Source organism: Dysidea avara, chromosome 4 (genome assembly GCF_963678975.1).
Source record: "Dysidea avara chromosome 4, odDysAvar1.4, whole genome shotgun sequence".
Classification (NCBI taxonomy): domain Eukaryota; kingdom Metazoa; phylum Porifera; class Demospongiae; order Dictyoceratida; family Dysideidae; genus Dysidea; species Dysidea avara.
Window position 1 is genome coordinate 17,469,061 of NC_089275.1, and position 22,784 is coordinate 17,491,844.

General features: G+C 37.9%; 2 protein-coding genes across 3 annotated transcripts; one reads left to right on the forward strand and one right to left on the reverse strand.

The window, feature by feature from the left end:
- The first annotated feature begins 202 nt into the window (after positions 1-202).
- Positions 203-13,156, forward strand: LOC136253400 (3-oxoacyl-[acyl-carrier-protein] reductase FabG-like). 2 transcript variants are annotated; one of them, XM_066046061.1, is made up of 4 exons: positions 291-355; positions 4,508-4,581; positions 8,444-8,652; positions 12,389-13,156. In XM_066046061.1, the coding sequence occupies exons 3-4, from the start codon at positions 8,473-8,475 to the stop codon at positions 13,067-13,069; spliced, it is 861 nt and encodes a 286-aa protein (XP_065902133.1). In that variant the 5' UTR covers positions 291-355; positions 4,508-4,581; positions 8,444-8,472; the 3' UTR covers positions 13,070-13,156. The 2 variants fall into 2 exon arrangements, with proteins under 2 accessions (XP_065902132.1, XP_065902133.1); XM_066046060.1 differs by lacking the exon at positions 4,508-4,581 and having other exon boundaries at positions 203-355.
- Positions 13,157-14,493: 1,337 nt separating this feature from the next.
- On the reverse strand, positions 14,494-17,558 carry LOC136252907 (3-oxoacyl-[acyl-carrier-protein] reductase FabG-like). The gene is made up of 2 exons (XM_066045499.1): positions 17,236-17,558; positions 14,494-15,318 (listed from the first exon to the last, which is right to left on the reverse strand). The coding sequence occupies exons 1-2, from the start codon at positions 17,413-17,415 to the stop codon at positions 14,638-14,640; spliced, it is 861 nt and encodes a 286-aa protein (XP_065901571.1). The 5' UTR covers positions 17,416-17,558; the 3' UTR covers positions 14,494-14,637.
- Between the last annotated feature and the right edge of the window lie 5,226 nt (positions 17,559-22,784).

Below are 22,784 nucleotides of genomic sequence, written 5' to 3' on the forward strand. Positions count from 1 at the left end.
TAGTCTATGGAGAAAATCCAGAATAAGGTACTGAACCAAGTTTCAAAGAAACAATTAATCGCAGACCATGGGCATCCATACAAGATTATTGCACAGAAAATGTCTTGCAACTAGAATTTTGGAAAATCACATTACTAGTGTATTTTGCAAATTTCTTGCAAGAATTAGACTCTCGGCCGAAAAATGCATGTCCTCTTTCTCGCAAGTCATGACATAGACTAAATTTAATCTATGGTCAGGATCACTTGCACTTCATAATTATTGCTTCCCATAGTTACGTTTACGGGCGTTTCCGTTACATGATTGTGTAAGGCGAGCCCGAGCCAGTGAGCTGAGAAACCGAGGTGAACTACAGGTGAGAATATTTGTTTATTATGCAATAAAATGTTGTACGCATCCATGCATGTGGCTATATGGCACTTTTGCACAGTATAGAATTGTAGTGTAGCGGAGAGTCGATGAAATGGCACTGCGGGTTGCGCCCCCACGATGATGGGAATAGGCGAACCGCCAACTTGCAGTCGCCCGGCCGGATTGCTCGATAACAATGACTATCCCTTCAGAAACTTTTACAATACATTGTTAGTCAATACTTTCACACGCAGGGAGGTTTGTTTACAGTGAGCAAGTAGAGGCGTGAAGGTCATTATTGAGGTCAAATACAACATCCTTCAAAATTTCCCTTACGTTCAGCATAGTAACTACAAAGATGTCTGTGAGGATGGCTGTCATTAGTGTCATGTTACCTAAACTGTTCTCTTATAAGGCCAACAATTGTAATTTCCTTGTTTCCTGTCCTAAGTCAGACAAAAAATACCGTGCTCTGGGGCGGGCAGCTATTATTTATTATATTACAAAATGTATTATGTAAATATCAAGGACATTAAAGGGAGCCCATTTACTTCAAATTACTTTTTTTCTCAGATTCAGGAGTTAGGTTCAAGGTTAGTTATGAATTAAAAGATTTTACTAAGATTCAAACTCTAGAAGGTAAGGGGTCCGAAACAAGCTAGAAATCTCATAGGTTGATCTTGAAATCTTTACTAGAAATCTCTTAAATCAAAATCTGAAATCTTTAAAAAAATTCCGGAAATTGTCAGATACACACTGATATTACACGATAATCTAGTCTTGAAATCTTTGCCAGAATTTTGAAATATTAGGTAAAATCTAAAGATTTTGAAATCTCATAGGCAGTTTTTGCTTGGTTTCGGACCCCTTGCTTAAGAAGTTTAGATATGATTCAGAGGTTGCAGTGTTTCCTGAGCAGCCAGAAAGGCATTTGCATTTAGAGCTGCTGGGTTTGCCATACTTGTGGTAACACGTGCTAGCTAGTACTATACTTACTAGTCTGACTCTGTAAATAGTACGAATTTTCCAAATGTTTTACACATTAATAACAGACTGAGAATGAAGGTTTTGGCTTTTCTGGCCAATAATATCACCCTAAAACCAGCCTCATGGTGCCTTGGTAGGTATAAAGTGCCTTCAGTATGACCTGAAATGCTTCCAAAAAGTTGCTACAATTTTTTTTTTTTTAAAGTGGAATTTTTACTGACTGACTGACTAATGCCTTCAGACAAGCATAACTCGAAAATGGCTAAGACTATGGGCTTGATTCTTTCACTATTTGACATCACTTCATCCAGAGACGTACCTTATGGCCTAGCGCAGTACGTATAAATTGACTTACCTAAGTTCCTCCATTAGAGATCAAATGTCCTGTAGTATATCTGAGGGTGTAGGTGGCCTCCCTTGATTCTGTTTTTTTCTATGATCCCTAATTGAGCTTAAAATTCCAAATACTTGTTAATATATGTGCCCAGATTTGTTTAAAGGGGCCTTCGATCCACACATATTCAATTCTATGAACTTGAAAAACCATAACTTAGTGATGAAGAAACATATTAATCTGAAATATTCTCCATGTACTAAGATGTGTTGCTGCTCACTACTGACAAATTGTTGAGTCAGAAGTCTTTTCCAATCTGAAGTTATGGGTCGTCAAAGTTGGTAAATTAGATGTGTTTGGAAGACCCCTTTTCACAACTCCAGTCACACACACACACGCGCGCGCGCGCACGCACGCACACACGTACACACACACAAATATATATATATATATATGTACCACTCTGCGTGGGCAGTTCAAAGGCACCGCCAGTTCCATAATTTGTATATTGCACTGCTGCAGACCGCAGCGAGTGCATTATAACTTATAACGCACTGGTTGCGGTTTTTTAGACCACAACGGGTGCATTATAAGTTATAATGCACCGACCGCAGTGCAATATACAGATATTGCACTGGCTGCGGTTTTGTGCAGCATAGCACAAGTGCCGGTGGCGAAGACCACTACGACACCTCACCTAATAGGTGGAAAGACACTACACAGATCACTCGAATTCTTTTATAGCCTGACATGTAAAGGTCGATTGTGGGCCATAACGTCACCAATATGTATAATGTTTACAAGCAGCCAATGGCGATCGAAAAAGCCAACGCGGGTGGCCACAACTCTAGTCTACATATATATAAACGTACTTATACACCTTACTAGTCTGGTGCCATCTTAGCCCAGATTAAACTGTAGTCCACTTCGACAATGACTCAATAAAACAAATATATTCTAAATAATACTAACCTTTACGTTCGATTGTGGTAACCAGTTTTGTCATGCCACCAGATTCGAGTTTAGCCAGTGTGAATAGTAAGAATTAGACTAGTATCGCTTAGTAGTTAGGTTTTGTTTACTTAAACTGTCTATTTAGCTGATTTTTTTGCTCGAGAGAATCACTATGGCGATTAGTCTGGTGCTTAGTCTATATGGGACACTGAGCACTACATGATGAGAGTCGAACAGCGAGTGCAGGTTAGTGATATAACCCATAGTGTACTAGCTTTCAATATCTCAGGTGGCTGCAGTACTGCAAGGGGAACGTCATTGCAACGCCCGGCTTGGTTACCCACAATCGATGTTAGAAACCTGGCCTTTATAAGTGTTACAGCTGTCTTGTGAGACTCTCCCCACCTATTAGGTGAGTGGTACATAACAGTTATACAACGTGCACTCGTGCTCTGCCTGTATAAACGCACTTGCCTTCGGGCCTAACGGCCCTCAGGCTCGTGCGTTTATATCAAGCAGAGCACTCATGGCCGTTGTATAACTATTTAATATATATATGTGACCATCTCAGTAAAAACCCGACTTGTTCGCACAATTAAATTTTTTTTAAATTTACTTAGCAATATCAGCAGTGTCCAAGGAATGGACTACCAAAGTTTCAGCCTTCTTGTGGTGTGTAGTTTTGGAATTGTAGCGATAGACAGTAGGAAGAGTAAAGTAGTCAATTTGTACAGCGACTATACTGAAAATAAACTACAGGCGCTTACATTCGCAGCCATAACTTCCGTTTGGATCAGTCTAGAACGTTGCAATTTGGCTTAAAATGTTCACCATGGGTCAGCACATCAGCCAAGGTACAGTATTAGCCCTGTAGATACTTGCACATATGGATATGAAGGCGGTTTGATAGAAGAAACGATGACAATCTTGTTTACGTTTACCGCATTGTAAACAAACGCACGTGACACGCATACCATTGGAGCTAGAGAAACGAAACAAAGCTTTTCGAACTCTCCATGAGCAGGCGAATAAGATAGTATATAATTGTAATCGTTTTGAGTCTTCCTTCTTCGAGTACTGGCCCGATAAAAACTTGCGTAGTTTTTTTTGTAGGATGCATCATTTTACGAATTATTTTTAAATTTCGATTTTCTCAATACGCATGCTTGTGTGAACAAGTCGGGTTTTTGCTGAAACGGTCACATATATATACACTACACCTGTAGTTGTGATCAAAAGCACTGCACTATGGTATACAACTGGTATACCATAGCAAACTGTGGTGTATAAGTGATATACCACGCTTTGTGGCTATGCTTATCATATATGGTACATTCCACAAAATCCTTATCTAAATGGTAAAACAAGTCTCTAATAACAAGTGTCTAAATTGCCCAAAAATTATTCAGCTGAGCACTGTGAGCAAGGAGAAGGATTTTGATAAACTCTTGTCTCCTTCACTGAGTTGTGAGTAGATGGGCATGGCACTACTAAAGAGTCTAAAACGTCAAGGTTTTCTGCTGATTTCGATCTTCAACAGTGCTGTTTTACTATAAATTGCAATCTATAATTGCTTCATCTACTGGAATGTAGAATATAACATTTATAACACAATTACTTGGGATATGGCAAAATATAAACCATGACTATGAGGTGTATTGCACTTATTTACATCTCAAAGGAAATTTACCTAGGACAAAGTCGAGGGATTTATCAACTGTAAATTTCCGAAGACTAAGGATGAACTAAATTAACAAATGAACTTAGATGTAATTTTCCACAGTTGATATAGTGGAGTTGTTCGTAGCCTTCTTTAGCAGTTAAGTTAGTCACACAACAGACTATCAATTAGTCAACATTTCCATGTATCTCTATTGATAGGACTTGTCTGTTTGTATCAACAAATGTAGCTAGGAACAACATTACCTGCTGCCATCCATCATCAAAGTTGTAAGGTACGTCTATAAAATGAATCCAGTGGACTTATACTAGCTGGGATGATTGGTCACCCAGTGCAGCACAAGCTATTGGTCTGCACTGGCTTTTGTTGGTCAATTGTACTGGCACTCACCATAGGCTATTATCCTTCAAATAGGCATTACAATTAGTGTGTCATGTGCCTTAACCACAGGTGAGTGACTGTATTATATATATGTATAGGTACTTACATACCTATCCACAGTTGAGTATAATATATGTGACTATCTCAGTAAAAACTCAACTTGTTGCAGAATTTGTTTTACTCTCAGCAATATCTACAGTGTCCAAGGAATGGATCACCAAAGTTTCGGCTTTCTGTGGTGATTACTTTTGGAATTATAGCACTAGACAGTAGGAAGAGCAAGATAATTCTTTTGTACATCGACTATACTGAAAATAAACTACAGGCATTTACGTTTGTAGCCAACTTCCGAGTCTACAACGTTGTAATTTAGCTTAAAATGTTCACCATGGATTAGCACATCAGCCAAGGTGTAGTGTTAGTGCTGTAGTCACTTGCGCATATGGATATGAAGGTGGTTTGGTAGAATAAATGATGACAATCTTGTTTACGTTTACTGCATCGTAAATAAACGCATGTGACATGCACACCGTTGGAGCTACAGAAATGAAACAAAGATTTTCAAACTCTCCATGAGCAGGCAAATAAGATGGTATAATTTATAGTTCTAATCGATTTGAGCCTTTCTTCTTCGAATACTGGCCCAGTAAACTTGCAATTTTTTTCTTGTAGCATGCAAAATTATTTTTAAATTTCATTTTTCTCAATACGCATGCTTGTGCGAGCAAGTCGAGTTTTTGCTGAGATGGTCACGTATACTCACCTGTTCCCAGGTATAGGTATATATATATATATATATACTTACCAGTGGTTTGAAGTCTATATGTCTAAACACACCTGCAGCTGGCAGCTTGTTTGAAGTTTCATGCGATCATTGTACATTATTTAACTAGTATTTTTTTTAATATGTTAATTTAAAAATGAAGTAGGGATCTATGGAATATAAAGTAGTGAAACAAAAGATGAATGATGCATGCTATTACAACATAATTCAATGGGAAGTCACTACTTTGGCATTGAACAAAAAAATTGTTCAGTATAGCTAATGTGCCATATCAAGCTATGCTGTAATACCATCATTCATCTCCTGTTTCACTACTTTTAATTAATAATTTTTTAAATTTTAAAAATACTGGTTTGTTTAATTCTTATTGTAGCTCAGCTAACTACAATGTAACTTGTGACTGTTCTATTAGAATATCATACATATAATAGAGATGAACCGATATGGGTTTTTAGCATGTATCAATATCTGATATTGATGTCACCAAAATAAGCCGATAGCCGATAGTCTATCCGATATACACCAACTATATGTGACCGGATTTGCGAAAAGGTACCTTTTTAACACACAAAATTTGACCCATTTTTGCACTTTAAAGCTTCAAAACTTTTTGATTATGGCATATAATTGCTTGAAATTATCAGTGAATGTAGCTACAGTATCTGGCCACATTTGATACTAAGAGAAAGTTAATCAGTATAAGGAGTCAAGTGTTACATCACTTTGCTTGCTGGTATGTCAAATGTGTCAAAAAGGTACCTTTTCGCAAATCCGGTCACATATTTGCCTTACATTCTATGATACATGTTGTACAATGTCAAATGTATCACACTACTATGTATAAAAAGAAGGCCTACATGGTCATTGGACAATTTTGGGGGCATATAATTAAGTATTTGCTATCTTATACATACTGTATATACACAGTATAGTACAACTACTACTATTCATGACTGATAGTAACCTTTACATCATGATATCATCAATAGTTATTAAAGACATCCAATTACACACCACGTATCTACTTTTCTAATACTACATTGGTAGAATTTGTTATGTAATACATGTAGCCTTTGTTATGCAGTGTTGTAAGTGGGTCAGTACTGTTGACCCGTTTGACCCACTGACCCAAGTAGTAATCCAGATGGGACCTGGGTCTGACCCACATGTGACCTGGTTTAATTAAAATAGAAGCGTGCCCCAAGAGCTAGATTAAAAGTCCACAAGTTCCACTAGTAAGCCCTATATTTTTACACTATAAAAAAATTGTCTGCAAGAAGTGAATAGCTACATGTTATCAAGTGGGTGTGGCTCCACGTAAATTTACATGCAGCTACAGAATTTCCAGAAGTTAGTTACCTACATTTCAAGTAGCAACACGAATCTGGTGATGCATGCATACCCACAGAGCACAGCTGGTACAATTCTGATAAGCGGGCGTAGCTCTAGATACCCCACACAGACAGCAAAGCATATTTCTGAATGGTGGGTGTGGCTCCATGTAAGTTTCTTGAGTGTGTTACAACTGCATTCAGGGGTGTAGCCAGGATTTTTTGAAGAGGGGTTCCAACAACAGTATTGAGTTACCAGAAGCAGGGGTCTGGGAGTGCAGCCCCCAGCCGCTGAGAGACTTTCCATATTTTAATAAATCAAAACTCAGCAAATTACTATATTTTATGCAAAAAAGCTGGAGTACATTAATTATAATGCATATAAGTGCCCCTCGGGTGAAGCTCAAGTAGTACTAGGTAAAGCTATAATACCACGTGCATGGAAACAGACAGCATAACACATAACTATAAGCTTAGAGACACATATAGATAATTGTCCCACTAAAGTATAGGATTGGAACCAAGAATCGACTGATACAAATAGAATGACTTACAATCAAAACATTATAACTACAAACATGCATAGCATGGATTCTGGCATTCTGCATGCCCAAGTGATGGAGTTCTATATCTTTTAACCAAAGTATAAGGTCATGCTCAGTTTTGCATTCAATATAATGTCTTAGAAACTCCGCAGATGAAGTCCTTTAATATGGTATTACTGTTAGAGTATAGGTGACTGTTTTATTAGAGTATTTACCTGACTGCTCTATTAGAGTATATTGATCTTTTCAAAAAAGTTTCCAAGAAGGCCCAGTGAATCCTTCCAGTGCAAGCTTTATCAATTGTTGTGCTGTGCCATACACTATTACTCACTCATTTTGATGCATTGCATGTACTAAATGGTGTGGAGTCCTGCTGTAAACCCAGAAGCCTGAGTCTAAATTTTTTACAGGGGGGTTCCGGAACCCCCCCTCCCTACGCCCTTGGCATTTCCATCAATACAATTAAGCTTGTTAACTTGTAGTCACACGTGATCTCATCCCAGTCAGACCTAGATATTCAGTGAAGTGGATAAGACCCACTTGACCTGGACAAAATGTGACCCAAATGACCCGGATAATCCGGATGACCCAGCCCACTTACAACGCTGTTGTTATACATGTTCTACTGGGCTTTCACAGTTGCCTTAACTTTACCAATATCATGTTTAATTCTTTTTTGACTAAGTACAGATATGCAAAATTTATTATGATAGTATGATTGCATACTATCATAATCACGATTGTTATTCACTATCATGATAATCGATAGATAACAACTATTGCTTAGCTCTATACAAGATTACCAACCAGTGCTGTTGAGGCATTAAAATAAATTGCAGGAGTAACTTATGGTGTAAACTTTCTTTTCCTTTCCTTTCACACTCTTTTCCCATGTATTTAATTTGTGATCAAATTTTTCTTGTATCATATTCATCAAGTGCTGGATACAAGTAACACTCACACTTTGTATTATTGAGGTATCAGTTTTGAAAAAGCCTAATAAACTTTGTTTTTGCAATACTGCACAACTATAATACAGCACTAACCAGAATGTTGTAAGCATTTAATGTGTATCTCCAATACCTGTTATTTTAGGACTATAATATTCAATTGTGGAAAGGAAAATGTCTGCCACTCCTGAAGCAAAAAGGAAACGGGTGGACTACAGTGCACCTAGGTTTGATGGCAAGGTAGCAATAGTTACTGGAGGAGCTTCAGGAATTTGCTTAACAACAGCAGAACGACTGGCTCAAGAAGGAGCATGTGTTACCATCTTTGACATCAACAAGTCAGCAGGAGAGAAAGTATGATATTATAGTTATCTGTTTACACAACCTTAAAACCAGATTAGACTACGTTGAGTGATTTTTGCCTTGGTCAAGTGGGTAGGTCCATCTACATCTGACCTATCATTGATCTATAGCTACTAGTACTTTGTATATTACATTATTTTGTATAAGTTTTAAAAGGCTATCGTTGCATTCCATTTACTAATCATAAACTCTATCAGTAGCACTGTATATTAGGGGTGATGAAGAATTGGGCTTTTCCTAAAACCAGCCTTAATTTCCCTTCATGATAGCTTGACAGCATTGATTAGGCACAGCCGAGCCCAAAAATGTCTTCAAACCAACCCCCCCCCCCCAAAAAAAAAAACTTACCGAAAAGTTTTATGAAATTTAAAAAAATTCTATTTAATGGTAGAATTTTATGTTTACTGACCAACTACGTAACTGATGCCTGCAGCCAAGACAACAATGGATTAGGCTATGGGCTTGATTTCTTCACTGTACGACATCGCTTCATCCTGACATGTGCCTTTTCACCAACGGAAGTACATACAATACACCCATCATGGAGGTATGTGCCTCCATGATGGGTCAAACACCCATGTGCCTTTGACCTCCTTTGTGTTCCAGTTCTTTTCACTGACATTGAAGGTGTCGATTTGCGATAGTGCGATCTGGCTTCCCTGTGGATGTGTTGGTTATTGTGCTTATCACCAGCCAGTATTTTCCGTATTGAGTGGATTGATTACAGAAATGCTTCTCATACTGTTCTTCATTTGTACTGCTGTGTAATGTTCAGAACATAGCTGAAAACTAAGTGCAATGGCCACCTCCCTGTAATTGATTGTTGGGGACACAAAATGGCATTCCTGGTACTTTTAATGCAGTATGTGCTGGTTCATTTGTTATAATTATGTTATAAAAACATAAACAAATAAGTAGAATGAAAAATTAGGAATTTTTAGTTGGAATAGGGATCAGAGAAAGCAAAAGTTGTGGAACAAAGAATAATTGAAGTAGTGAAACAAGGAAGGTTGCCTATATACCTGCAGATATGTTAGTGGACATTTAATCCCTAATTCAGTCATGGGTATAGACTGAAGTTTAGGGATTGAATGTCCACTAGTGTACCTGCAGGTGTAGACAACCTTCCTTATTTTAGTTATTCCTCCCTTGTTCCAGAACTGTTTCTTCCTAGTGGGCGTGGCTCACAGGATAACTTCACCCAAAAACCAGCCTCAATTTTCCCTGACGACAACAAGGCAGTATGGTTAAGTAAAAAACAAGTTTTCAGATCAACCCAAAGCACTTTCAACAATTTGCTGTGGAATTTTAAAAATTATTTATTTAATGGAATTTTCTACTGACTGACTGAGTAACTGACTGATGCCTTCAGACTAGTGTAACTCGATAACGGCTAAGACTACGGGCTTGATTTTTTCACTGTTCGACATCGCTTCAGCCCGACAGGTTCCTTTTGGCATACCGCAGTACATACAATGCATTCTTCATGGACTTACCAGTGTCCTCCTTTGTGTTCCATTCATCTTTGCTGATAACAAAAGGTTTTGATTTGGTGGTAGCACGTGATGGCTTCCCTTCGTAATAGTCTCGCGTAGCCAGACCCTTTCTTTCTTTTGTGTGGGGGCGGGAAAGAAAAGGGTCTGGTGAACATAGTATAGCATCTTCGTTGGGCTATCCCGAGATTGTGGGTATTCTACTGCGCAGCTTCCAGATTGTTTGTGGGTGCAAATGACATATTTGCTGCATTTGCATCCTGTTGCCATAGATATTTCAGTAGTAGCTATGGTAACAGGATGTAAATGATGCAAATATTAGCAAATTATATCATTCGTGCCAATCAACAATCCGGAAGCTGCGCGGTAGAATCCCCACAATCTCGGGGTAGCCCAACGAGGATGCTATACTATGTTCACCAGATCCTTTTCTTTCCCCACCCCCACACAAAAGAAAGAAAAGTGTCTGGCTACGCGGGACTACCTTCGTAACGGAAATTGTCTGTATTTTTCATAGTGGCTATTTTGATATCAGAGGTGCTTTTCAAATAGTTTTTGATTTGTACTGCTGTGTAACAGACTGAACATAGCCCACAGCAAAACATAATGGATACTTCACTTTTCAGTCAATAATTGATATAACTGGGGTGTACAACACCATTGCTTTCTTTCGGTATGCATGGATTTTGGGTGCTTTTCGAACAGTTCTTGATTCAAAATGCTTCGTAATGCGTTGGACATAACTGACAATGAAGCGTAATGGATACTTCACTTTTTAGATGATATATAGTTGGGTGTGTGGTGCCATTTCAGATGTGGTATGCGTGGGTTCACCAGTCATAATAATTATTTCCAAAAAAAAAGTTAACAAACAAGTACACAGAAAAATTTGGAATTTTCAACTAGAGTAGGGACTATAGCACATTGATAAAAAGTACTGAAACAAGCTGGAGTAGTGCACGATATTAAATCACAGTAAAACAAGTATTATATCCCTACTGTTCATTTCTGTTATGGTATCTTGAGCACAGCAGGGATATAACACTTCTTATTGTTTTACAGTGATTTAATACCATGGACTACTCCAACTTGTTTCAGTACTTTTTATTGATGTGCTATGGTCCCTACTCTAGTTGAAAATTCCAAATTTTTCTGTGTACATATCCAACTAAAAACTCCTAATTTTTCCTTTTAATTGTATAAAAAGCAGGAGTGAACAAAGTGAACTTGCCGTTGTAAATGTACATACATGCTTGAATGTTGTACAATCATACTATGTCATTAATCTAAAAACAGTGTGGATGTAAACTTTTAAACATGAATTTTACTTGTTGAAACCTTACCTGTAAAGTTAAGCACCTGAAAACTAACCTCAAAATGTGTTGCTCTAATTATAAACAGAGTAACAGTATTATTGATATTGTATGGTAATGAACGTTAGGACACAGTTTACTAGTGTTGTATGTTCTGTTGCATTATAGACTGTGATCACTGTGCCAATGCCACACTGCTAGTGTACTGGCACATACAGTACCACTCAAATTCAACGTTGTCTCACGATAGTGCAAGCTATTGGAAAAACTTGCTAGCTAAAGGGTGTGGCACTTGTTTCATTTGTGAGTATTCATCCCAAACAAAAATGGGACGAATACTCTCAAGCTAAACAAGTACCACGCCCTTTAGTTAGCAAGTGTTTTAATCACTTGCACTCTCGCTAAATGACGTTGCATTTGAGCAGTACTGTATCAGAGCATGTACTCCAGTATGTTTGTATGTACATAGTGTGTAGACATCACCACACCACTAATGTACTGCCATTTACTTAGTTCCAGTGGCCTCTAGTGTGTACTGTATTTTTCATGATTTAGGATCATATACTTATTGTGCTGGCCTTCACCATCTTGTTTGATTTCTGATACCAGTTAAACTCCCTTGCCTGTGTATCATTTCTGCCGCCACATACACTGCTCTGAATACTGGCTGTGGTACTGTTTGTACATGCCCTATGGGTAGGTTAATTGTCATGGTGTATGTATTTCGTTGTTGTTGTGACCCAGTTCTAGTAAAGACAATAAGTTAATGATGCTGATATAATCTTGAACAGGAAATAAATGTAAAGACACGAGTAACGAAAAAGCTCATTGTAAATGTAACTTAGCTGCATAACATATTATATAAGTAATAGTATTTGAAATTCCGTAGCCATGTCATTTTTGTGTTTTCTGTGTTTGCAGGCTGTTAAAGAATTTACTTCACAAGGACTGAATGTGACTTTCCATGAGGTAGATGTTGTAGACAAGGAACAGTGTATAGCAGCAGTGAAGAAAGTAGCAGACGCTAACAATGGAATTGTCCACTTGCTAGTAAATGGTGCAGTCTACTTTGGTTGTAAAGCTCTCGATGCAGAGAAAAAGGATTGGGACAAGACTTTTACTGTCAACGTGGTTGGCTATGCTAACATGGTACAGGCTTGTTATCCATACATGAAAGAGATGAAAGGAGTTGATAAGGCTGTGGTGAATATTGCCAGCACTGCAGCTCACCGACCACAGCCAAACCGTTGGACATACTCAGCTAGCAAAGGTGCAATCGTAACAATGACCAAGTGTATGGCTTTGGATCTATCTATTGATGGAATAAGAGTGAACTCCGTCTGCCCTGCCTGGGTGTGGTCGCCAGAAGTTGCCAAAGCTGCTGGGGAAGGAGGTAGAGAGAAATGGGAGCCAATCTGGGGGAATTTTCATATGCCAAGAAGATTCTGTGAAATGAGTGAAGTAGCCAGTGCCATTTGCTTCCTACTCAGTCAAGATGCCTCTTACATCACGGGTACAGATTTGCCAGTTGATGGTGGCTACATGACAATGAGTCCTGAAGGATTCGGGGAGAAGTCTAGTTTTGCTGGTTCTAACTACTAATTGGAATTTTTTAACTTAGCCTGCCATAACTATTAGTAACTTTTTTGTATTGTTTGCTAACACTTATAATGTTACTACTATACAGTAGATGACCAGAGTCTAAATGCATGGTAGTAGTACCTATTGTTAATAGTTCAGCACTTCTAGTTAAGGCAGCAACAATATCAAACTGCATGAAGCTTGTACAACTCTGACGCATTGATTATGGAGTTGAAGGAATTTATAAGCATCCATACATGTTGGAAAAGTGCAGGTACATAATTATGATCTGATTCTTTAATTAACAACCCCTACAAATCAAGGTCAGGATACTCTCAGAGGCTAACACTGGTTATTTGTTGAAAATTATTTTCCAATAACACCATGCTAAATACAAAATTCTTAATGTTTCATGTACAACTATGTGACGATTCTCCAAAAATTTTTGGTTGCATTTTTCCTTTTGTGGTCCACCATTCTACTACATCTATTGGTTTAACAGGGTTACAACATCTGGGGGCTGTGCTTTCAAAGTTACTTGATCAAGCTCCACATGTTTTCTAAAATTATAGCTTTAGAGCCAAACAAAATTATGACCATGCACTGCATGAATACATCCCATCTACTTTGATGTTGTGTATAGGTGTATCAAGTTCATGATTATATATGTGACTGGATCTACGAAAAGGGATCTTATAGCCTTTCTAAGTTTGACGAGTCATAACTCTTTAACCTATTCTCTTAAAATTACATCCAGGAATGGTGCTATGTTAGGAGTGTAAAGTGACCAAATTTCATGCTAGTACCGTACTCACAAATCAAAATGGATTGCCAAGTACATGCAATTGAAAAGGCTATAAGACCCATTTTTGCAGATCCGGTTACATATACTGTAAATGTTGCAAGTACACCATTGTCTAACTTACTAATAAAAGAGATACTTTACAATAACATACCACCAACATTAACCATAAGTAGTCGCCCTTCCCTTAGTGAAACTAAATAACGAAAACTAACAAATTCAGTAAATACTGTTGGTCACATGCAGCTTCATTTTTAGTGTTATTAGCATCAGTTTAGAATAATAGAATACAGCTTCTGGCGGTTTCACTCCTAGACCCCTTGAAGCTCAACATTGAACTTAAGCCATGTGCATTTAGATTTAAAATGTAAAAAATAAAGTTTAATTTAACATTTTATTAAGAACTACAATTGGTTGTCTGCATAATCAGGTCTGTCATGACTTTCTGCAACTTTTCAAATGAACCATGTTCTGTACACTTCAGGTTGTGAGATCACAGCTTGTTATTTCATAACATAAATTATCTTTATACAACATGATCATGCTGTGCTTCTGTTCTTTGTTACAAATGCACTGCAGTTGGTTCAATACACTGTATGTTGTCATGTGTACTTTAAACAATCTGGCATGCCTAAAACATTTAGTTCCAACAATTGTCACAGAGCTAGCTGGCTTGTCATTTCAAACTAGTTAAACATATCAAAGTCACAGAAACATTATTACAAGTATGTACATGTACATGTTAAAAGTAAAATACAAATGCACAAAACTACAGCGTAGCTATCACTCAGTAGTTAGATCCTGCAAAATTGGACTTCTCCCCAAATCCTTCAGGACTCATAGACAGGTAGCCACCATCAACTGGCAAATCTGTACCCGTGATGAAAGAGGCATCTTGACTGAGTAGGAAGCAAATGGCACTGGCTACTTCACTTGTCTCACAGAATCTTCTCAGCATATGAAAATTCCCCCAAATTGGCTCCCATTTCTCTCTACCTCCTTCCCCAGCAGCTTTGGCTACTTCTGGTGTCCATGTCCAGCCAGGGCTGATGGAATTCACTCTTATTCCATTAACAGACAGATCCAAAGCCATACATTTAGTCATTGTCAGGATGGCACCTTTACTAGCAGAATACGTCCAGTGTTCTGGCTGCACTCGATGGCCTGAGACACTAGCAATATTCACCACTGACTTATCAACTCCTTTCATCTCTTTCATGTATGAATAACAAGCCTGTACCATGTTAGCAAAACCAACTACGTTGACACTAAATGTTTTGTGCCAGTCTTCTTTCTTTGCTGTAAGTCCTTTAGAGCCAAAGTATGCAGCACAGTTGACCAGGAAGTGTACAAAGCCATTGTTAACATCTGCTACCTTCTTCACTGCTGCAACACACTTCTCCTTGTCTGAAATGTCCACCTCATAGAAAGTGACCTGAAATCCCTGTGAGGTTAAGTCTTTAGCAATCTACAAAAGTAAGTAGAAGTATATAACGGAATCCCAAGTATTCAAATACTGTAGAGTCTGATTATTAGCCACAAACGTTTAATAAAAACTTATTAGCAAAATTTTATTATTAACATATAACTATTTGCTAAGCAATAAGAAACTTGATCGTGAGTGTCAGTGAGTATTCGTGGACATGGATTCTTTTGAGTGGTGTAACCATGGAGTCTAGTTCCAGGACCTGTGGAAATCTATCATGTGAAACAAGACAGTCTTCTGCATGAAGCATGCAGAATACTGTATATTACTTGGTAATTAAGCATACTGAAATCCACATTAGTATTGGCCATGTACCACATGAAATTTTGAGCTTTGTAAAGTTAACAGGTCTCTAGAATTTCTTCTCCTGTATAGATGCACATTGCGTTGGAGCTTTGTGTTCATCCACATGTGCTTATCAACCATGATTAAATACAAGAAGCGAGTATGCACTTAAATATTATGTGATTAATATATGCATGCACTTAGAAACCAGATTCTACGGTACCAATTTTTACACTGAATACCAGATGATTGTTCTGTTAGAGTGTTTTATTACAGTATTTCAATTAAAAGGTATTATGTGGTGTAAGGTCGTTTTGCACATATGTATAGTTACACACTTCTCGGTTAGCTATCTGAACAACAGGTGTTTATATAACTGATGAGGTTTCATTGTAAACCCTTTTACAATTGAGTATATTCTGTATCAACAACATTTTAGATGAAAATGATGGATGGGTAAAAATCTGTAATATTAGCAGGTGCTTTTGGCATTCAATGGCAGAACATTATTCATTCTTCATATTTCAAGGGAATGAAGGGATAGGAAACCTCCAGCAGTAATGCATTACCAATCAGACAGCACTGTAACTCTTGCCACATGCTATAACAGCAGAGCATTACCAGAAAGTTCTGTTCAAATAATACAATATAATTATTATACAGGTACTGTATCACAAATTGCCATGTGCTAACATTGTGCACTAGTTCAAAAATGTGCATCACTGATGCTCTGTATGATGAGGCACAGTCACGTTCAAACTCCTGCATGTAGACAACACCAGTACATCTGCTATTTAATAAAACTGCATGCACATATTCATGCGCATACATTCATGTGAATTATTAAGAACTTAATAAACCACAACATGCAGCTACAGCACCCAACACAATAACACAGAATATTATTACCTAAAAAATCACCTTAGAGACCTAAAATCATAAGAAAATTCCAAACTTGATGTAGGGTGCAAGCGGGCGAGTTGTTACCATTATCCATAGTACTTGCCACAATATAGCCAGCTGGACTTATTTTCATACCTCTATACTCTCTAGGGCTTGATACCTGTACTCTCTGCATAACAGACAATTTGCTAACTTAGTTAACTCAACATAGCTAGTTTGGCAACTATCCCCTTCCTTTGTCACGTGATCAGCTCCACTCGAGGATCAACTTCTTACTTTGCACTAATCTTTCTCACTTTCTTTGCTACAATGCACAGTGTATAGCTACTGTATGAGTGTGGCAATCTTGTAAACTGAACTGCACATCCTCAATAATTACACATGCATTGGTTAATCAGATGAAATAATGGGAAAATATGCATGGCAGTAAAAATACATGCAGACGCTGATGAAAAATAGGAAATCACTAAATAATGGTCTAAGCTAAAAGGCATTCTATAATGATGGTATATATAGTGAGTCCGAGCATAGATAATATTATATTATCTATGGTCTGAGTACAGTATATATAGCTGTTATGTGGTAGGACTACAGTCCCACAGTTTTATTATTAATAAGGCTTTACAGCACAAGTGCTGAAAATCTGTAGGATACCTGGTCCTACAGCCTGTTTATAAGTTAGCTACACTATACTATAATCCATCAACTTACTTTCTCTCCAGCTGACTGGTTGATATCAAAGATGTTAACGTTGGCTCCTTCCTGTGCCAGTCGTTCTACAGTTGCTTGACCAATCCCTGAAGCTCCTCCAGTAACTATGGCCACCTTGCCATCAAACCTCTGCGTAGTTTGGTCTGTCCGTTTCCTCTTTGATTCAGGACTTGCAGACATTATCTTATAGTCACGTGATGTACTACTGCTAACCGAACTACACTGAACACACTGCAGCAAAGAACTTCGAAACGTTTTGTCACGTACCAGCTGTAAAATGCAGCTCAATCAAAAGGTTCTGTCACGTAAGGGGCGTGGCTCTGTTAGGGTGTGCCTATTTTACGGACCAGAAATCCCGCTTTTATTTTCATGGGAGATTCCGCGGTTACGGACCGGACTACTGGCCGGAAATAGCATGGTACATTGGCCGGAACGGGGTTTTGGAGCATTTAAGATCAAAGTATACTCGCATTTAAGCTTGCATTTGAGTGCTTTAATACTGTTACAGTTACTGCGTGAGCTACCAGTAACGTCGTGCACAGTGAGCATGCATAGTGTAGCTAAGATAAGCCTGATAAGGCATCTCAGTCTAACTGCACTACTGAGATAGCTAGTCAGTTCTGAAATCTGGGGAGCAAGCCATGTCTGTATATGCTTCAATAACCATATGTTACTTACGAGGTTACTTTATAATGTTACAATTTATAGGAGAGATTGGTGTATGGCCTCCCTGAGAAACAGCTATCCTTCTTACCAAGAGTTAATAATAGAGGGTTAACTCTTGTTCTTACTACATGTTGGTTGTGACACTCTACCAACTCCTGCTAGCTAGGTGGAACATCATTACTAGCCCTAAATGTGCCCTTTGTCAAGCTCCCCAGCCCACAACAAACCATAATCTTGACTGGATGTCCTCGTCAGTGTTGCTCTTGATCAAGGCAGGTATACCTGGAGACATGATTCAGTCATACAGGTTCTTGTTCACAGACTCCAACAGCACTTACCTGACAATTATAATTAAAACTCTATGCTGATCTTCCATATCTTGCTGGTGTCTGCCCTCCTAGCACCATTCCAACTAATCTTTCCTTCACCATTAGCAGACCTGACTTGGTGTTGGTTTCTGATAACTCCGTCATCTGTTTGTTCGAACTATTTATCTCCACCAATACCCATACAGCAACATCTTTTAGCTGCTAGAGCTCGGAAGGAAGATCGGTATGGCTGTTTACAATATGACCTTCAGCTTACCTGTCAATCTCATTTCCATCAAGACTGGTTGTTTAGGCCACTTTATGCCAGACACAATTGTCCAAGTGGCCAATGCTTGTGAAATGACGAAGAAGACCATAAGATTCCTATTTGAGCAGGCTGCTCGCATTGCTGTCTCCTGCTCATACAGGATTTTTAATTCTAGAGCCTCCCCAGACTGGGATCTATCAGTTTGCCTAAACTGTACTTTTCTGCATGCCATAAAGATTATTTTTGTATTGTAATTTAATAGTGTAAGTCTTGCCAGGGCTCCTGTACTGTCCAACCAGTGCATGGTACCCCTGTAATTATGTCAGTTGTATATTGTCTCAACAAATAAGACGTCTCTCTCTCTTATATTAATGGCATGCATATGACAAATTAATATTAGTGGAGAAGAGTGTCAGTCTAGCTAAATATTTAACTATACAAATTTCTGATACAACTTCACCTTTGACCTCTCTAGCCTTTAAACTGATGATATAGAACACTAATACGATTGGTGTTGATAGTGTAAACTTTTTGTTCTTAGAGAAACCTATACTGCTATAATAGCTATACTGCAGTTGGTATGTACTCTCCTCTCTACAAATAGCTACTATAACCCACCCTTTCATTATTTCAAATGCATGCATTAAACAATTAAAGATTATGCTATACCCAAACATGTTTGCAAGCTCACTGATATTGTATACGTGTTTGTGCTTCTCTCTTGTCCTTGACAGTTACTAGCTACATGTTCTACACACTCAATGTTGGGTTTTAAATGTCATCAGAAACAGGGTTTCACCAAGACACAAGACAAGTAAATTATAAACATAACCATGCATGCATAATATGCAACAGTCATTATATCAACTTATGATATACATGTTAATAAACATTAAGATTCTTTGTAATAAACAAGAAGTATTGTATATGCACAAATAAATTATGCATACTATGCGATCAGAATATGTATGTCATCCAGATGGTTGACGTCACTGCCCGTGTAATTACTGACATTCAGCCAGTAATGTCTGTCATAGTTTAGTACCTGGATAGACAATTACTGACTGCTGAATAGTTTCATAAGTCTGGAAGCGATGAGTCAAACCGAAGACTGGCATCCATAACACAACAACTATACAATTTGTTGGTGCTCCTGTTGTGATCACAGCTTCATCACTGGCAGAAAAGTCTTTTGTCCATCATATTTTGTCATGAGTCGGGTTTCACATGAACACTTGAAGTGTCACAATAGAAATGGCTGCCTTGCATGGGAAGCAAAAGTATAATGATTTCACTGCATGTATAGAGTACACTGACTGACATCCATAATATAATATAACTATATGATTTGATGGTGCTTTTGTTGTGATCACAGTGTTATGCTCAAAAATGCTGACTCTTCAAATATAGGTCTGCTTGTTTTGTCTTTGTGCTTTAATCGTACAACTGAGTACACTTTTTATATCAAATCTCTCTTTTCCCGCTGAGCCTATGCAGACATAACAGAGAAACTGCCATAATGAATAACCATAAAGGACACAAGCTAAAATAATGTATAGGGGTATAGCCAGAAGATGAGGTAAATCTTAAAGCGACTGCTCACTGACCGACAGCTAGAGTATCTGAATCTTTTTCAGCACTATATTCTTAATGATTCAGGTTACTAAACTGTTAAACTGATCAGAATTAACATCGTTGCAGCCAGTTCTTGGTTTGATATTACAACTTTCTACCCAGGCTTTTGAACCCTTTTTTACAGCTTTAATATTGGGATTAGCTGTTTTTGCATGGATTTCATTTCTTTTTGTATTTCTATAGACTGGCTTTATACAGCTTGTTTTATCCACTTTCTTCTTATCTACAGGCACAATGATGATTATGTAAGATAGAATTTGAAGTTACAATAGTATTGTATTGTAGTTGATCATGTGTTGTTGTATTATTAAAACTGATAGAAATAAACATCATTGCAGCCATTTCTTGGCTTGATTTCACAACTTTTTTCACCCAGGCTTTGAAGGCCACATTGTTATTTTACAGCTTAGCTATTTTTACATGGATTATTGTTAGCAATAAGATACATGTACCAAATGTACGTAGTAATAGTGTGAGCATACACTTGTCTTACAGTTTGTGCAAGTCACATTCATGCAATTCATCATGGCTGTGGAGCAACTGAGTTGGCTTTTGCTAATCTTCAAACATTTCTTTAGGCAACTCATCATCAGTTTACAAACTTGTTTAAAGTACAGCCCATATACCAGTGGATGGAAGGATCGTACCACATAGGTAATGTTCCTGGTGATGACTAACTCATTGACATAGTGATACACCTGAGAGTCAATCAGAACTCTTCCAAGAATGTACAGCAGTTGAAAAGTAAGTTAGTAGACACACTGCCCAGAACAACTATATGAGTAGTGTGATGATTGGCTTCTTGTGTTGCATGATGGTACGTCTCTTCTTCTTTAAAGCTGTAATCCTTTCAGGCTGGTTGCTGATGGTGGTTCTGGCTAATCTGGTTTCCTTCTCGATTTGCTTGTGAACTTTGTACGTTTTGATAGCCAAGTAGGCATTTAGGATAATTGTGAAAACTGGTGCTACAACAAATGGTATTATGTAATGCTTCAACAAGAGCAGCTCCTTCTACAAAACAAATGCCATACTTTGCAATTTTATAATAGCCAAGGATTATTGCCAATGTGGTAAGTATGAGAGCTAACAACCAGGCACCAGTAATGACAGCAGACACCACACAAGGTGTCATCATTCTTCTGTACTTGAAAGGAGAAGTTATTGCTACCATCTTGTCAGCTGCTACTATCACCAATGGCCATATGTTGTTGACAAGGAATGGGATATAATAAAACTTGAAAGTGATGCAATCAAAGATTACTCCACTCCCAACTGAAAACTGATCATCATGGTGCTAGCAATCAGACATCCTGTTAGAGTAGCAATCATACCAGACACCAGCAGGTTGGCCACAAAATATATATTATGAGGCTTGTGTAAACTTTGTGTTGTTTTGACAGTGTAGACTACCCAGCCAGACAATAGTAAGATGACTGTTGTACCAATCAGCTCGAACACACCAAGGATAGGTCCAATTCTACTACATTGATTTCTTGGTTGGTTTCTGACCCATCCATTCCGCCCATCTCTCTTGTAAAATACCACTAACTGAAGGAATAACTCACTAGGCACCAGCCTATTATGCTTTTAATTTTACCTATTATGCTATGCTGCAGTGCTCAAAATTTTTGCCTATTATGCTCATAATTATGCTCAAACTTTTCTGAAGTTACTGTTACTTTCCAATGAATAATGGTCAACTTTTGCTTATGAACAACTGGTTAAATGTAAAAGTTAATGCTCGTTGTGCATTAAGAATTTGGCTGCATTGTAAACTATAATAATAGCAGTGTCAAATATGCTCCACTGCAGCATCAACTGCTAATTCTGTCCACCTTTTTCAGTGGCATGCACTTTTGCTTACAGTATGACATAATTATTTTGCCTTTATGCTGGCATTATGCTTGATGCTTTCAGGCACCTATTATGCTCAAAATTATGCCAGCATAATAGGCTGGTGCCTAGTTACAGGTGTAGATTACTTCCCTTGTTTCATACTACGATCCCTACTTGTACATAAAATTTCCGATATGCCTTTTTACTTTTTACTCAGATTTTTCAAATTACATCTCGCAGTGTCTATATATACTTATGTACCATGGTATCCAACTGTATGGAAGTAGGAAACGTTACATTATGCAAAATATACTTATTGAGGTGAATACTATTGTTTGTGACCCTACATACACAACTTATAGTTTTAATCACACTCCCATGCAACTGTAACACAAGAGGCATTTAGTATAGACTGTTAACTCCATAGTTGATCACGAATTATTTAAGACTCCTTCCATACCATGCTACTTAATCCAGAATCCAGATGTTTGTTAAAGAATGCAAGAAATTGATTGCAAAACTTGAGTATGTAGTTTGTTGTGTGATGACACCTCTATATACATGGGCCTTTAACATATTACTGTTGTTTTCTGATCTACATGGTAGCTAGGTTGTTTCAATTTGGAAGAATAACTGTATCTATTTATAAAGAGATGAGCACTAAGTGCATGGGGTTTCTTTTCTATCCAATGCGATGTTGTACCATTCCATTCCAGTCCACCATCCCATCCAGATGCCTGCAAATACGTAAGCGTAATAATTATGTGTTTGTCTCAACAGGATAACCAGTGTTTATTGTAGGGTTTCTCCTTTGGGGGAGGGGAGAGGAGATCAAG

Bases quoted from the DNA above. Each gene is read 5' to 3' on its own strand.
- LOC136253400 (XM_066046060.1), top strand. From the start codon at position 8,473: ATGTCTGCCACTCCTGAAGCAAAAAGGAAACGGGTGGACTACAGTGCA. The intron at 8,653-12,388 runs GTATGATATTAT...CTGTGTTTGCAG, and splicing joins ACAAGTCAGCAGGAGAGAAA to GCTGTTAAAGAATTTACTTC.
- LOC136252907 (XM_066045499.1), bottom strand. From the start codon at position 17,415: ATGTCTGCAAGTCCTGAATCAAAGAGGAAACGGACAGACCAAACTACG. The intron at 15,319-17,235 runs GTAAGTTGATGG...TTACTTTTGTAG, and splicing joins ACCAGTCAGCTGGAGAGAAA to ATTGCTAAAGACTTAACCTC.